Source organism: Schistocerca cancellata, chromosome 1, assembly GCF_023864275.1.
Source record: "Schistocerca cancellata isolate TAMUIC-IGC-003103 chromosome 1, iqSchCanc2.1, whole genome shotgun sequence".
Classification (NCBI taxonomy): Eukaryota; Metazoa; Arthropoda; class Insecta; order Orthoptera; family Acrididae; genus Schistocerca; species Schistocerca cancellata.
The window spans coordinates 1,069,402,309-1,069,417,102 of record NC_064626.1 but is presented as its reverse complement, the minus strand read 5'-3'; the positions used below and the strand labels follow the sequence as shown (position 1 = coordinate 1,069,417,102).

Below are 14,794 nucleotides of genomic sequence, written 5' to 3'. Positions count from 1 at the left end.
ATTTAGGGACCATAGCTGTCAAAGTACTTAGGATGTACATACGGTGACACACGTCTTAACACGATGACACTCCGGACGAGAACACTGCAGTGCCATAGTGGTGGCCCTTTTCCACAATACTGGCAGGATTTTAACTGAGGAGGTTCTCTGCAGAATAGGTGAAGAAAGGAAAGTCTGGAAAACACGAAAAAGAAGAAGGGACAGGTTGATGGGACGTGTGTTAAGGCATCAGGGAATAAACTGCATGGTCCTAGAGGAAACTGTAGAAAGTAAAAACTATATAGGGGAACACATAGAGTGCAACATATCCAGAAAATAATTTAGGATGTATGGTGCAAGTGCTTCTTTGAGACGAAGAGTTTCGCGCAAAAGAGGAACTCGTAGTGGTCCGCCTCAATGCAGTCAGAAGACTGACGGGACAAAAAAAAACCCTAAGGGAAACTTGCCCTTGCTAGCAGTAAGATCTAACTGCTGGAAATCAGATTGGAGTATTAACCTGTTGCTTACAAATCAGTTGAAATAACTGCGAACATTACTCTAAGGAAGTTTAGCACCAAACCCTTCAAGGACTACCGTGAGGAAAGATGCGCCTGTGATATCTGTGTCACATAACAAAAGTATATCTTTTTATCTCCTCTAATAACTCTATAAATTTTTACGGTAGTCCTTTTACACGCTGTGTGTGAGTCGCCTAAGACATAACACTCCTTTTACTTCGTGTATGGTTCAAGACATCAAACCGAGATTTTTAGGAAACGATGGCACACAGAGGAGCACAAGTTTTTGTAGTAGACTATTTTAATTTTCCTAACTCTTATACCAAACGAGATAGTGAGGCAAAGGAGATGTATATTAAAGGGAGCCAAGTCCGTGATTAAACACTTCCCATCGAAAACGCTGCAGGAAGTTTTTTGTTGCACCTGCTGTATGCGACCGAGAATTGTCACGAAGAAGGAAACGCATTACAGTTGCTATGTGTCCTGCATGAAATCAGGCTAAACCCTCAGTAGGACCTCACACCGAGCGCGGTGGCGCAGTGGTTACACACTGGACTCGCATTCGGGAGGACGACGGTTCAATCCCGCGTCCGGCAATCCTGATTTAGGTTTCCCGTGATTTCCCTAAATCACTCCAGGCAAATGCCGGGATGGTTCCTCTGAAAGGGCACGGCCGACTTCCTTCCCCATCCTTCCCTAATTCGATGAGACCGATGACCACGCTGTCTGGTCTCCTTCCCCAAACAACCAACCAACCAACCAAGGACTTCACACTTGATGGGGGACACTATTTTCGAGGGATCTTTACATGATCACTGTGCGCTCGGAACTCTAAAGGTTCGAAGCGATGCGATAGACGGGCATATCAGAGACACTGTGCAACACGTCTGCGCAAACCTTCACCGGGATTAGGTTTTAAGTTCGTGACCGATCGGAGGTCGGGAAAAAAAAGGCAGCCCTCGTAGGAGGGTTGACTGTTGTGGTGCTCCACGGACGTGCCAGACTCTCTATTTTGAAGAGGACTTCTTTCGTCACTGTCCGCTGCTCGTGGTCTCGCGGTAGCGTTCGCGCTTCCCGAGCACGGGGTCCCGGCTTCGATTCCCAGCAGGGTCAGGGATTTTTCCTGCCTCGAGATAATTTGGTATTGTTGTGTCGTCGTGTGTAGAGGCTTGTCTCACTATGGGTAAGATAGATACTGCCTACAGGAAAATTAAAGAGACCTTTGGAGAGAAGAGAACCACTTGTATGAATATCAAGAGCTCAGATGGCAACCCAGTTCTAAGCAAAGAAGGGAAGGCAGAAAGGTGGAAGGAGTATATAGAGGGTTTATACAAGGGCGATGTTCTTGAGGACAATATTATGGAAATGGAAGAGGATGTAGATGAAGACGAAATGGGAGATAAGATACTGCGTGAAGAGTTTGACAGAGCACTGAAAGACCTGAGTCGAAACAAGGCCCCGGGAGTAGACAACATTCCATTTGAACTACTGATGGCCTCGGGAGAGCCAGTCCTGACAAAACTCTACCATCTGGTCAGCAAGATGTATGAAACAGGTGAAATACCCTCAGACTTCAAGAAGAACATAATAATTCCAATCCCAAAGAAAGCAGGTGTTGACAGATGTGAAAATTACCGAACTATCAGTTTAATAAGTCACAGCTGCAAAATACTAATGCGAATTCTTTACAGACGAATGGAAAAACTGGTAGAAGCCGACCTCGGGGAAGATCAGTTTGGATTCCGTAGAAATGTTGGAACACGTGAGGCAATACTGACCTTACGACTTATCTTAGAAGAAAGATTAAGAAAAGGCAAACCTACGTTTCTAGCATTTGTAGACTTAGAGAAAGCTTTTGACAATGTTAACTGGAATACTCTCTTTCAAATTCTGAAGGTGGCAGGGGTAAAATACAGGGAGCGAAAGGCTATTTACAGTTTGTACAGAAACCAGATGGCAGTTATAAGAGTCGAGGGGCATGAAAGGGAAGCAGTGGTTGGGAAAGGAGTAAGACAGGGTTGTAGCCTCTCCCCGATGTTATTCAATCTGTATATTGAGCAAGCAGTAAAGGACACAAAAGAAAAATTCGGAGTAGGTATTAAAATTCATGGAGAAGAAGTAAAAACTTTGAGGTTCGCCGATGACATTGTAATTCTGTCAGAGACAGCAAAGGACTTGGAAGAGCAGTTGAACGGAATGGACAGTGTCTTGAAAGGAGGATATAAGATGAACATCAACAAAAGCAAAACGAGGATAATGGAATGTAGTCAGATTAAGTCGGGTGATGCTGAGGGAATTAATTAGGAAATGAGAAACTTAAAGTAGTAAAGGAGTTTTGCTATTTAGGGAGTAAAATAACTGATGATGGTCGAAGTAGAGAGGATATAAAATGTAGACTAGCAATGGCAAGGAAAGCATTTCTCAAGAAGAGGAATTTGTTAACATCGAGTATAGATTTAAGTGTCAGGAAGTCGTTTCTGAAAGTATTTGTATGGAGTGTAGCCATGTATGGAAGTGAAACATGGACGATAACTAGTTTGGACAAGAAGAGAATAGAAGCTTTCGAAATGTGGTGCTACAGAAGAATGCTGAAGATAAGGTGGGTAGATCACGTAACTAATGAGGAGGTATTGAATAGGATTGGGGAGAAGAGAAGTTTGTGGCACAACTTGACTAGAAGAAGGGATCGGTTGGTAGGACATGTTTTGAGGCATCAAGGGATCACAAATTTAGCATTGGAGGGCAGTGTGGAGGGTAGAAATCGTAGAGGGAGACCAAGAGATGAACACACTAAGCAAATTCAGAAGGATGTAGGTTGCAGTAGATACTGGGAGATGAGGATAGAGTAGCATGGAGAGCTGCATCAAACCAGTCTCAGGACTGAAGACCACAACAACACAACAACAACAACGTGTCGTCTTCATCATCATCATTCATCCGCATTACGGTCGGACGAAGGCAATGGGAAACGACCTTGCCTAGAACGGCGGTACGGGTCTCCAACATCTTTCCCCTACGCTCGGCCACGGAATATGGGACTTCGTCATCACCATCTTTCGTCACGAACAAAAGAACTCGAGGGCGAGTACTCCTAACATTCCCCATACCATAAGGCTCCTGTAGAGCAAACAAGTTAGGACTCATTCTCTCTGCCGCGTGCGTAGAGGGAAGCGCGAGATTCGAAAGTTATCCAGTCTTCAAACTTACATTACATTTAAACGCTTAATTTGCGGGCATTGGTTTCTTGACAAAACTTTATCTTGTAAGTCCCCTCTACAGCCCTGGAAGACTGTAACGTCAATGGCGAAACACCTTGTACATATAATGTGTGCCTCATAAGACCTCTCAGTCGCGTTCTCTCTGATGTTTGGCAGATATCTGCAGTTTCGCTTTTGCAATATGTTGCTGGAGTCAGTGTCAGTGTCCACTGAGATCGTCGGTTCGTTTCCCGTTACAAACAAAGTTATTTTTAAAGAGGAATTTTACATGCTCATTCGATACAGCCGTCCCATATTAGTCTAGTGCGGTATTTGTTATGACGATATGTATTAACAGGGACAGTAAAACAAAAAGAGTAACCAGTTCTCCAGCAGTGACTGAGAAGCGCTGCTGCATGGCGGTAGCAGTCGGCGCGGACCAGGGAGATGCTGTCGCTCCTGGAGTTATAGTCAAGTCACATGATGGTTTTTCCGTAACAAAATTGCGGAAGTCTTTTTTTCCTCGGTGTTTCTATACGTTTTTGAGCCATGGCGCAGCAGCTAGATTTACTTTTCGCGAATATCCTCTATAAGTTTAGAACTTAACTGGCTTGTGTATCCATATTCTGTCCCTAAATGCCTTCTTTCTTTTCTGGATGGAGAACCTACTCGAAGAGATGACTAGATCTCGGGCTTGGCATTCACTCATTTCAGGACCCTTGTACATTACAACATACATACACTACTGGCTATTAAAATTGCTACACCACGAAGATGACGTGCTACAGACGCGAAATTTAACCGACAGGAAGAAGATGCTGTGATATGCAAATGATTAGCTTTTCAGAGCATTCACACAAGGTTGGCGCCGGTGGCGACACCTACAACGTGCTGACATGAGGAAAGTTTCCAACCGATTTCTCATACACAAGCAGCAGTTGACCGGCATTGCCTGGTGAAACGGTGTTGTGATGCCTCGTGTAAGGAGGAGGAATGCTTACCATCACGTTTCCGACTTTGATAAAGGTCGGATTTTAGCCTATCACGATTGCGGTTTATCGTATCGCGTTGGTAGAGATCCGATGACTGTTACCAGAATATGGAATCGATGGGTTCAGGAGAGTAGTACGGAACGCCGTGCTAGATCCCAACGGCCTCTTGTCACTAACAGTCAAGATGACAGGCATCGTATCCGCATGGCTGTAACAGATCGTGCAGCCATGTCTCGATCCCTGAGTCAAAAGATGGGGTCGTTTGCAAGACAACAATCATCTGAACGAACACTTCGACGACGTTTGCAGCAGCATGGACTATCAGCTCGGAAACAATGACTGCGGTTACCCTTGACGCTGCATCACACACAGGAGCGTCTGCGATGGTGTACTCAACGACAAACCTGGGTGCACGAATGGCAAAACGATCACTGCGAAACCCTACATTTCAGCAGGATAATGCACGACCACATGTTGCAGGTCCTGTACGGGCCTTTCTGGATACAGAAAATGTTCGACTGCTGCCCTGGCCAGCACATTCTCCAGATCTCTCACCAACTGAAAACGTCTGGTCAATGGTGGCCGAACAACTGGCTCGTCACAATACGCCAGTCACTACTCTTGATGAACTGTGGCATCGTGTTGAAGCTGCATGGGCAACTGTACCTGTACACGCCATCCAAGCACTGTTTGACTCAATGCCCAGGCGTATGAAGGCCGTTATTACGGCCAGAGGTGGTTGTTCTTGGTACTGATTTCTCAGGATCTATGCACTCAAATTGCGTGAAAATGTAATCACATTTCAGTTCTAGTATAATAAATTTGTCCAATGAATACCCGTTGATCATCTGCATTTCTTCTTGGTGCAGCAATTTTAATGGCCAGCAGTGTATTTCATATTCATCTTTTTGTTTTCTGTCATTCACCTAACGTTGTAAACATAGTTTGTTAATGTTTTCATCAAACATGCTTTTCCATCAATTCATTCTATACATCCTCTTTTAACTGTAATACCTCGAAAGTATAGAGCCGCTGTGAGACAGACAGGTGGGAGCGGTCGTTTTACTGTGGGGAACAGAAGGCATTTTACGTAATTTTCGCTTCGCTTGCTCGCTCCCCGCCCCCCCCAGCCTTTATGAGAGAATTGAATGTTGCAGACGTCCCTTACAGGAAGTTTAATGTATTTTCACGTGGCGTGGTTTTTTTTCGACCTGTGGGTGTATGGTTGGGGGGGGGGGAGGGAATGGGCGTATGTGACGTTTTCAGGGAAGGGTCAAAAACTGGCTGCTTTCAAATGGTTCAAATGGCTCTGAGCACTATGGGACTTAACATATGAGGTCATCAGTCCCCTAGAACTTAGAACTTCTTAAACCTAACTAACTTAAGGACATCACACACATCCATGTCCGAGGCGGGATTCGAACCTGCGACCGTAGCGGTCTGGCGGTTCCAGACTGAAGCGCCTAGAACCGCTCGGCCACACCAGCCGGCCTGGCTGCTTTCCAGCGCGCTCTAGGGCGTGTTGCGCTCGTCAGAAAATCAGACCTGACTAGTGTATTTTGTAGAAAATTTTGTCTCCTTTAACTTTTCATGGAACAGTCGTCTTCGAAAAACGTATAGTTCGCAAGATATAAGCGAAGAACTGAAAAATGTGTTTTTTGCGGTTTTCGTCGTGAAGCCGACTTTCCACAAGCCAGCAAACATGAAATACGGATTCAGCACCGCTGATGACAAAAAGAACCGTTGAGAGAACTTTTACAATTTTTTTACGAAAACGGCTGTTTTGATCACCAGTTGACTGGAATATACTGGTTCTTCTTCGTGTTTTAATGTTCCTGTTAATATATATCGATAAAACGAATAAAGCACTGGATTAAATTTGGACTGTCCTATCGAATGCGCGCGCAAAATTCTGCTTAAAAAATATTTTGGTCGTAATGGGAAACAAATCACTGGGTAAAAGAAGTGATGAGCAGTATTTCATTTGGCTGGCTCCAGCTACACCTTTGAGAAACGAAATGGCAAATATCTGCTGAAACATCAAAGAACATGCGTCTGGCGACTCTTAGGAGGGATATCCTGGGTAACTTCTAAATGTACAGGTGAAAGTTATTGAACTATTTGAAATAAAATTGTCATAACTTCTGAACGGTTTGCGTTAGGACGTTCAAACTGCACGGTTGGCCGCGGGGCACGATGGGAATTAGTATGCGGATGGATGGCTTGTTTTAGCGACGAAGCTCCCTTTCATTTGGATGGGGTCGTCAATAAGCAAAATTGGCGCATCTGGGGGACTGAGAATCCGCATTTCGCTATCGAGATGTCTCTTCACCCTCAACAGGTGCCTGTGTGGTGTATAGTGTCCAGTCACGGAATAATCGGTGCGATATTCCTTGATGGAACGGTTATTACCGAACAGTACATGAAGGTTTTGAAAGTTGATTTCATCCTCATTATCAAAAGTGACCCTGATTTCGACAATATGTGGTTCATGCAAGGCGTAGCTCGACCCCTTCGAAACGGGAGAGTGTTCGATGTCTTGGAGGAGCAGTCTTGGGACGCATTCTGGCTCTGGGGTACCCAGAAGTCACTGGCATGGGCCTCGATTGGCCGCCATATTCTTCGACTCCTCGTCGTGGGGCTATATTAAAGACAAGGTGTACAGCAATAACCCCATAACCATTTCTGAGCTGAAAACAGCCTTTTATGAAGTCATCAACAGCATCGATGTTCCGACACTTCAGAGGGTCATGCAGAATTTCGCTTTTCGTCTGCGCCATATCATCGCCACTGATGGCAGGCATATCGAACATGTCATAACTTAAATGGTTCAAATGGCTCTGAGCACTATGCGACTTAACTTCTGAGGTCATCAGTCGCCTACAACTTAGAACTAATTAAACCTAACTAACCTAAGGACATCACACACATCCATGCCCGAGGCAGATTTCGAACCTGCGTCCGTAGCTGTCACACGGCTCCAGACTGAAGCGCCTAGAACCGGACGGACACAGGCCGGCTCATAACTTAAATCCGAATATCTGTAGTGACGTTTTTATGTTGAATAAAGAGTTTGCACGCCGCAGTTAGTAACTAATTTAATTTTTTTTCTTATGGTTCGATAACTGTTACACTGCAAAAGCAGCAGCTAGAATGTTTTTCCAGTGGGGGTGTTGAACTGCAACAGCAATACAGCCTTGGAGATACTCCGCCGTTTTAGTTACCATAATTTGTGTTCGTTCAACATTTGAGGTTTTTAAAATTTACAGCCAAGGTAGTGTGGTCCATCGGGACGCTTCTCGTCAGAACAGGGAATTCGGTATAATGATTTTCAATGCCAAAGCTATTAGGAACTAATAAGGAGAACTATGCGATATGTTAAGTCACTATATCATTTTATAATAGTTATACAGGGTGTTACAAGAAGGTACGGCCAAACTTTCAGGAAACATTCCTCACACACAAAGAAAGAAAATATGTTATGTGGACATGTGTCCGGAAACACTTACTTTCCATGTTAGAGCTCATTTTATTACTTCTCTTCAAATCACTTTAATCATGGAATGGAAACACACACCAACAGAACGTACCAGCGTGACTTCAAACACTTTGCTACAGGAAATGTTCAAAATGTCCTCCGTTAGCGAGGATCCATGCATCCACCCTCCGTCGCATGGAATGCCTGATGCACTGATGCAGCCCTGGAGAATGGCGTATTGTATCACAGCCATCCACAATACGAGCACGAAGGGTCTCTACATTTGGTACCGGGGTTGCGTAGACAAGAGCTTTCAAATGCCCCCATAAATGGAAGTCAAGAGGGTTGAGGTCAGGAGAGCGTGGAGGCCATGGAATTGGCCCGCCTCTACCAATCCATCGGTCACCGAATCTGTTGTTGAGAAGCAGGAGCTCCATCGTGCATGAACCACATGTTGTGTCGTACTTGTAAAGGCACATGTTCTAGCAGCACAGGTAGAGTATCCCGTATGAAATCATGATAACGTGCTCCATTGAGCGTAGATGGAAGAACATGGGGCCCAATCAAGACATCACCAACAATGCCTGCCCAAACGTTCACAGAAAATCTGTGTTGATGACGTGATTGCACAATTGCGTGCGGATTCTCGTCAGCCCACACATGTTGATTGTGAAAATTTACAATTTGATCACGTTGGAATGAAGCCTCATCCGTAAAGAGAACATGAGGATTGACACATTGTTGGATGAACCATTCGCAGAAGTGTACCCGTGGAGGCCAATCAGCTGCTGATAGTGCCTGCACACGCTGTACATGGTACGGAAACAACTGGTTCTCCCGTAGCACTCTCCATACAGTGACGTGGTCAACGTTACCACTTCTCTGACGCTGACATTAGGGCTATCGTCAACTGCACGAACAATTGCCTCGTCCATTGCAGGTGTTCTCGTCGTTCTAGGTCTTCCCCAGTCGCGAGTCATAGGCTGGAATGTTCCGTGCTCCCTAAGACGCCGATCAATTGCTTCGAACGTCTTCCTGTCGGGACACCTTCATTCAGAAAATCTGTCTCGATACAAACGTACCGCGCCACGGCTATTGCCCCGTGCTAATCCATACATCAAATGGGCATCTGCCAACTCCGCATTTGTAAACATTGCACTGACTGCAAAACCACTTTCGTGATGAACACTAACCTGTTGATGCTGCGTACTGATGTATTTGATGCTTGTACTGTAGAGCAATGAGTCGCATGTCAACACAAGCACCTAAGTCAACATTACCTTTCTTCAATCAGGCCAACTGGTGTGAATCGAGGAAGTACAGTACATACTGACGAAACTAAAATGAGCTGTAACATGGAAATTAAGCGTTTGCGGACACATGTCCACATAACATCTTTTCTTTACTTGTGTGTGAGGAATGTTTCCTGAAAGTTTGGCCGTACCTTTTTTGTAACACCCTGTATATTGGCAGTACTCTATAATGTTAATCCTATATCGATGTTCGAATGTCAAAATTGAACGAGTTACAAGAATAACAGACAGATCAAGAGCAAGATGTCCCCTACAGTGGTTCGCATTTTTACTGAGTTTAAGTGGACGCAGTCTTGCTTACCCACGAGATGTTGTGGTTGACACGCTGGCTGTCCTTAAACTTGAAGGCACTCGGACGCGGATGAGCAGGTGGGCAAGCGCTTCCGTGGCCCTGAGGCACACACAGCTGCCGCCCCCATCACGCCACGCCAGCCGCCCGTGCGCCACTGACCCAGAGTCCTGCATTCTCGTCGAGCACGCTACGCAAGCGTGGATGACGAGCAGTCATACCGGTGCTACCGAAACTCAGGCACTCCATCCATCACTTCATCAAGTGGCAGAGAGGCTGTTTCGTTCCTGTGTCATAGCTCTTGTTACAAACGACTAAGATTGGTGGTTTTTCTGCCGAAACCTCTACTACAGCTGCAATTTTACGGTATACACAGAACAATATAACAAAAAATACAGGGTGTTTATAAATGAATATGAACGCTTTATAATACAAGGTTATTACAAATGATTGAAGCGATTTCACAGCTCTACAATAACTTTATTATTTGAGATATTTTCACAATGCTTTGTACACACATACAAAAACTCAAAAAGTTTTTTTAGGCATTCACAAATGTTCGATATGTGACCCTTTAGTGATTCGGCAGACATCAAGCCGATAATCAAGTTCCTCCCACACTCGGCGCAGCATGTCCCCATCAATGAGTTCGAAAGCATCGTTGATGCGAGCTCGCATTTCTGGCACGTTTCTTGGTAGAGAAGGTTTAAACACTGAATCTTTCACATAACACCACAGAAAGAAATCGCATGGGGTTGAGTCGGGACAGCGTGGAGGCCATGACATGAATTTATGATCATGATCTCCACCACGACCGATCCATCGGTTTTCCAATCTCCTGTTTAAGAAATGCCGAACATCATGATGGAAGTGCGGTGGAGCACCATCCTGTTGAAAGATGAAGTCGGCGCTGTCGGTATCCAGTTCTGGCATGAGCCAATTTTCCGCAGGCTACGCGTGAAACTTGCCCGCACGCGTTCAACCGTTTCTTCGCTCACTGCAGGCCGACCCATTGATTTCCCCTTACAGAGGCATACAGAAGCTTTAAACTGCGCATACCATCGCCGAATGGAGTTAGCAGTTGGTGGATCTTTGTTGAACTTCGTCCTGAAGTGTGGTTGCACTGTTATGACTGACTGATGTGAGTGCATTTCAAGCACGACATACGCTTTCTCGGCTCCTGTCGCCATTTTGTCTCACTGCGCTCTCGAGCGCTCTGGCGGCAGAAACCTGAAGTGCGGCTTCAGCCGAACAAAACTTTATGAGTTTTTCTACGTATCTGTAGTGTGCCGTGACCATATGCCAGTGAATGGAGCTACGGTGAATTTATGAAATCGCTTCAATCATTTGTAATTATTGCATTAAACTTACAGTTATAAATGGTATGTCAAATGAAAGAGCAACTCACAGTTTTACCAAGAATCTTATAAATGTTCAATGTGAGTACCATTTGTCACACGGCACACATAAAGTCTATAGCCGAGTTCTTCCCAAATGTTGATAAGTGTGTCTTCAGTGATTGTAGCAACAGCTGCTTCAATCCGGTTTCTTAATTCAGGGAGGTCTGCCGGTAGCGGAGGCACGTACACACGATCCTTGATGAAGCCCGAAAGGAAAAAATCGCATGGCGTTAGGTCGGGTGAACGTGGAGGCCGTGCAAAGCAAGCCCTGTCATTGGGCCCTTTGCGGCCTATCCAGCGCTTGGGTACAGTGAAGTTCAACCAATCGCGTATTTTGCTATGCCAGTGAGGTGGCGCACCATGTTGCTGGAAAATGAAGTTCTCTGGCTCAACTTCTTCCAACTGGGGAAGAGCCATAGCTCTAGTTATCAAGGTAAGAAGTGCTAGTTACAGTAGGTTCACCAAAAAAGAAAGGCCCATAAACTTTCCGCCGGGATACGACACAAAAAACAGTCATTTTAGGGGAATCTCGTTGCATCTGTACCACCTCGTGAGGATTTTCTGAGCCCCAGATGCGCACATTGTGACTGTTAACATGTCCACTAAGGTGAAAGGTCGATTCATCACTGAAGACACACTTATGAACGTTTGAGAAGAACTCGGCTATAGACTTGATGTGTGCCGTGTGACAAATGGTGGTCACATTGAACATTTATAAGGTTCTTGGTAAAACTGTTTGAGTTGCTCTTTCATTTGACATATCATTTATAACTGTAAGTTTAATGTAATAAATATTACAAAGCGTTAAAACCCCGATATTCATTTATAAACACCCTGTATTTTGATTTCAACGGATCCACCGATAACTAGCATTACGAAAGCCACAATGGAAAACCGAAAAACGCAGAAAGAAGGAAAAATACATGTACGGGGGCGTTCAGTAAGTAATGCAACATATTTTTTTCTCGGCCAGTTTCACTTGAAAATTTGGGAAGTTTGTTGTGGGACATTGTTCAAATGGTTCAAATGGCTCTGAGCACTATGGGACTTAACTTCTGAGGTCATCAGTCCCCTAGAACTTAGAACTAGTTAAACCTAACTAACATAAGGACATCACACACATCGATGCCCGAGGCAGGTTTCGAACCTGCGACTGTAGCGGTCGCTCGGTTCCAGAATGTAGCGCCTAGAACCGCCCGGCCACCCTGGCCGTCCTGTGGGACATTGCATTCCCGCTTCACCGCCTACAGCTTCATGAAGTTCCAATAGGTGGCCTTCAAAACGGCGTCTGTAAAGGAAGTGTGTTTCTAGAAGACAGCTGTCGCCGATTTTCTTTTGGCGATAAACCAGAACATCGCAGATACTCACAGGCTCTTGCAAAATGTCTATAGAGACTTGGCAGTCAGCAAAAGCAAAGTGAGTTGTCGGGCGTGCCGTCTGTCATCTCCACAGCAAGGTACGCACGCAAACCTGTCCGATCTCTTTCGTACCGGCTGGCCGCACTCAGCTGTGACTCCTGCAATGTCGGAGCGTGCGGACACTCTTACTCGAAATTATCGACGGATCGCGATCTAACACTTCGCTGCTCAACTGGACGCCTCTGTCGGTAGTGCTGACGCACTCGTTCACCAATTGGAGTACTCAAAGGTTTGTGCCTGCTGAGTTCCTCGTCACCAAACAGAAGACCATAAAGAGTTTCGATCTATTTGGCCAACTGAAGGACGCACTCCACGGGAAGTAGCATGTTGATGGGAAGGTAACTGATGCAGCGAGACGTTGACTCCGACGTCGGCGAGGAGAGAGGTTCCCCACGCACGCATGTAGGCCCTCCCAGTAAGGTGGCGTGAGGCCGTTGCTTTGAACGGTGATTGTGTTCGAAATTAGGATTTTCTAGCCAAAAGGGTGGTGAATAATATGGTGTATTGGAATACTGAATAAAACCAATCTGCTTTTAGGAAAAGCGTGTTCCATTACTTACTGAACCCTCCTCATACATCAAGAGACACAATAACATAAAACAACTGATCTATGACTAATGGATATTATAAAAGTGACCACAGCAAAAAAATCTCGGAATGTGGGAAAAAATTATGTGGATCAAGAGACACGCCAACGTAAAATTTTCTGAAGTAGTCGATGATTTGGCTATGACGTCCGCTCTACAGGGCACACTTAAAGATGTAACATTTTTCAAATGTCAGGTTCGAGAAACCAGCACTCTCTTAATTTGGATTCTAGCTGATGAAGAAACTTCTTCTTGAGAGAGTGCCTCCTTTCAGTCTTTGAACAAGACTTTCACAATAGTTTTCATTTGGCCCTACTTAATATGTAGAGGTAGTAATAGGATTTTGTTTCGGATCCACTAGGTTCTTGTGCAAAAAGAAGAAGCGCCAAAGAGCCTATCATGCCAGCTACGATGTGTACTAATCAGTCCGACTTAAAACTAAATTTCAAGTTCGTAGCATTAATATATACGTATAAACGTATATGAGATACAAATCGTTAAAACAGATAAATAGTTACTTGTAAAAAAAAATGTTATGGCTTTTTTGTTATGTTAGGATTCAGCTGGAGGAAAAGAAACCTAATTTCGTACAAAACTGAACTCGAGTCCACAGATGCCAAGTATTTCTTAAATGAATTGACTCTGCCTGCTGCTGTTAGTTTTTAATTGATTTTCATACTTTTCCACAATTTCGGTATTATGTCATTTTGAAGTACTATATTAAATTTGTTTGTCTAGACCAATAATAAATCTTCAGTACGCCATTTTTATTTAAAGTTAAAAACAGTGACTGTAGTAAGTTACCGTTTATAGCGTCACTTATGTTTTATTTAGCACTGCTTTTAACTTCAATTAAACAAATCGTGTACTGAAGATATACTCAACACCACTTAAATAAAATACGCAAATAAACGTGTATTAAAAGAAAGAAATTATGGAATACCAATAACAGAATCGATATACACGATGAAACAAGTTAGGTATTCTGCAAACATAATGTTAACGATCTTGACATAAAAAAGTTAAGCTCCCATTTTGTGTTTATGAGGTAGTTACCAACGATATGAGCCAGCTGGATTCGAATCTGTGCAAACTGGAGAGCACATAGCAAGTTCTGTTGAGTTAGGGCACGAAGGGCATAAAGATGTAGGAGCACCCAATACGTGCCTGAAAAGATTTAAACAAGGAAGCCCCTTGACCAGCACTTGAAAGTAAACTATACCATCTACAAGAGCATGATTGGTGTTAGGATCTATGTTGGTACGTAATAACAAGTTTATTTTTCTGATTGTGTGCATAACCGTTATCATCATGACATTGATGTAAACTGAGAGCTGAATAGGTTATGAAAGCGCCCTGCGTTCCCGGGCTCCATTTTGCAAGTCCATGACCGACACGAAACCTTCTACCCTGCTCACGGGCTGCGTGAAGTAACGTTCGGCAGTTTTAGAGGTTGTTCCATCCGTTTTGATCGGCTCACAACATCAGTGTTTTTAATTATCTCGTCCCATGTATCGGTTTTAGGAAAGAAAGGCGCTTGGAGATGGTGGTGTTTCAATAGGAACGATTAAGGCTTACTTTATGTGTTACTTAATATTAATCGGTACCAGATTCTAGTTTGCA

The 14,794-nt window shown here is 44.3% G+C and overlaps 1 protein-coding gene across 1 annotated transcript in view; it reads right to left on the bottom strand.

Annotated features, from left to right (window-relative positions):
- Positions 1-9,942, bottom strand: part of LOC126128123 (cadherin-86C-like) — a 334,718-nt gene extending 324,776 nt beyond the window's left edge. The window contains exon 1 of the mRNA XM_049915150.1: positions 9,779-9,942. Coding sequence (XP_049771107.1) covers positions 9,779-9,942 — 164 coding nt within the window. The remainder of the gene's footprint in view (positions 1-9,778) is intronic.
- Positions 9,943-14,794: the final 4,852 nt, after the last annotated feature.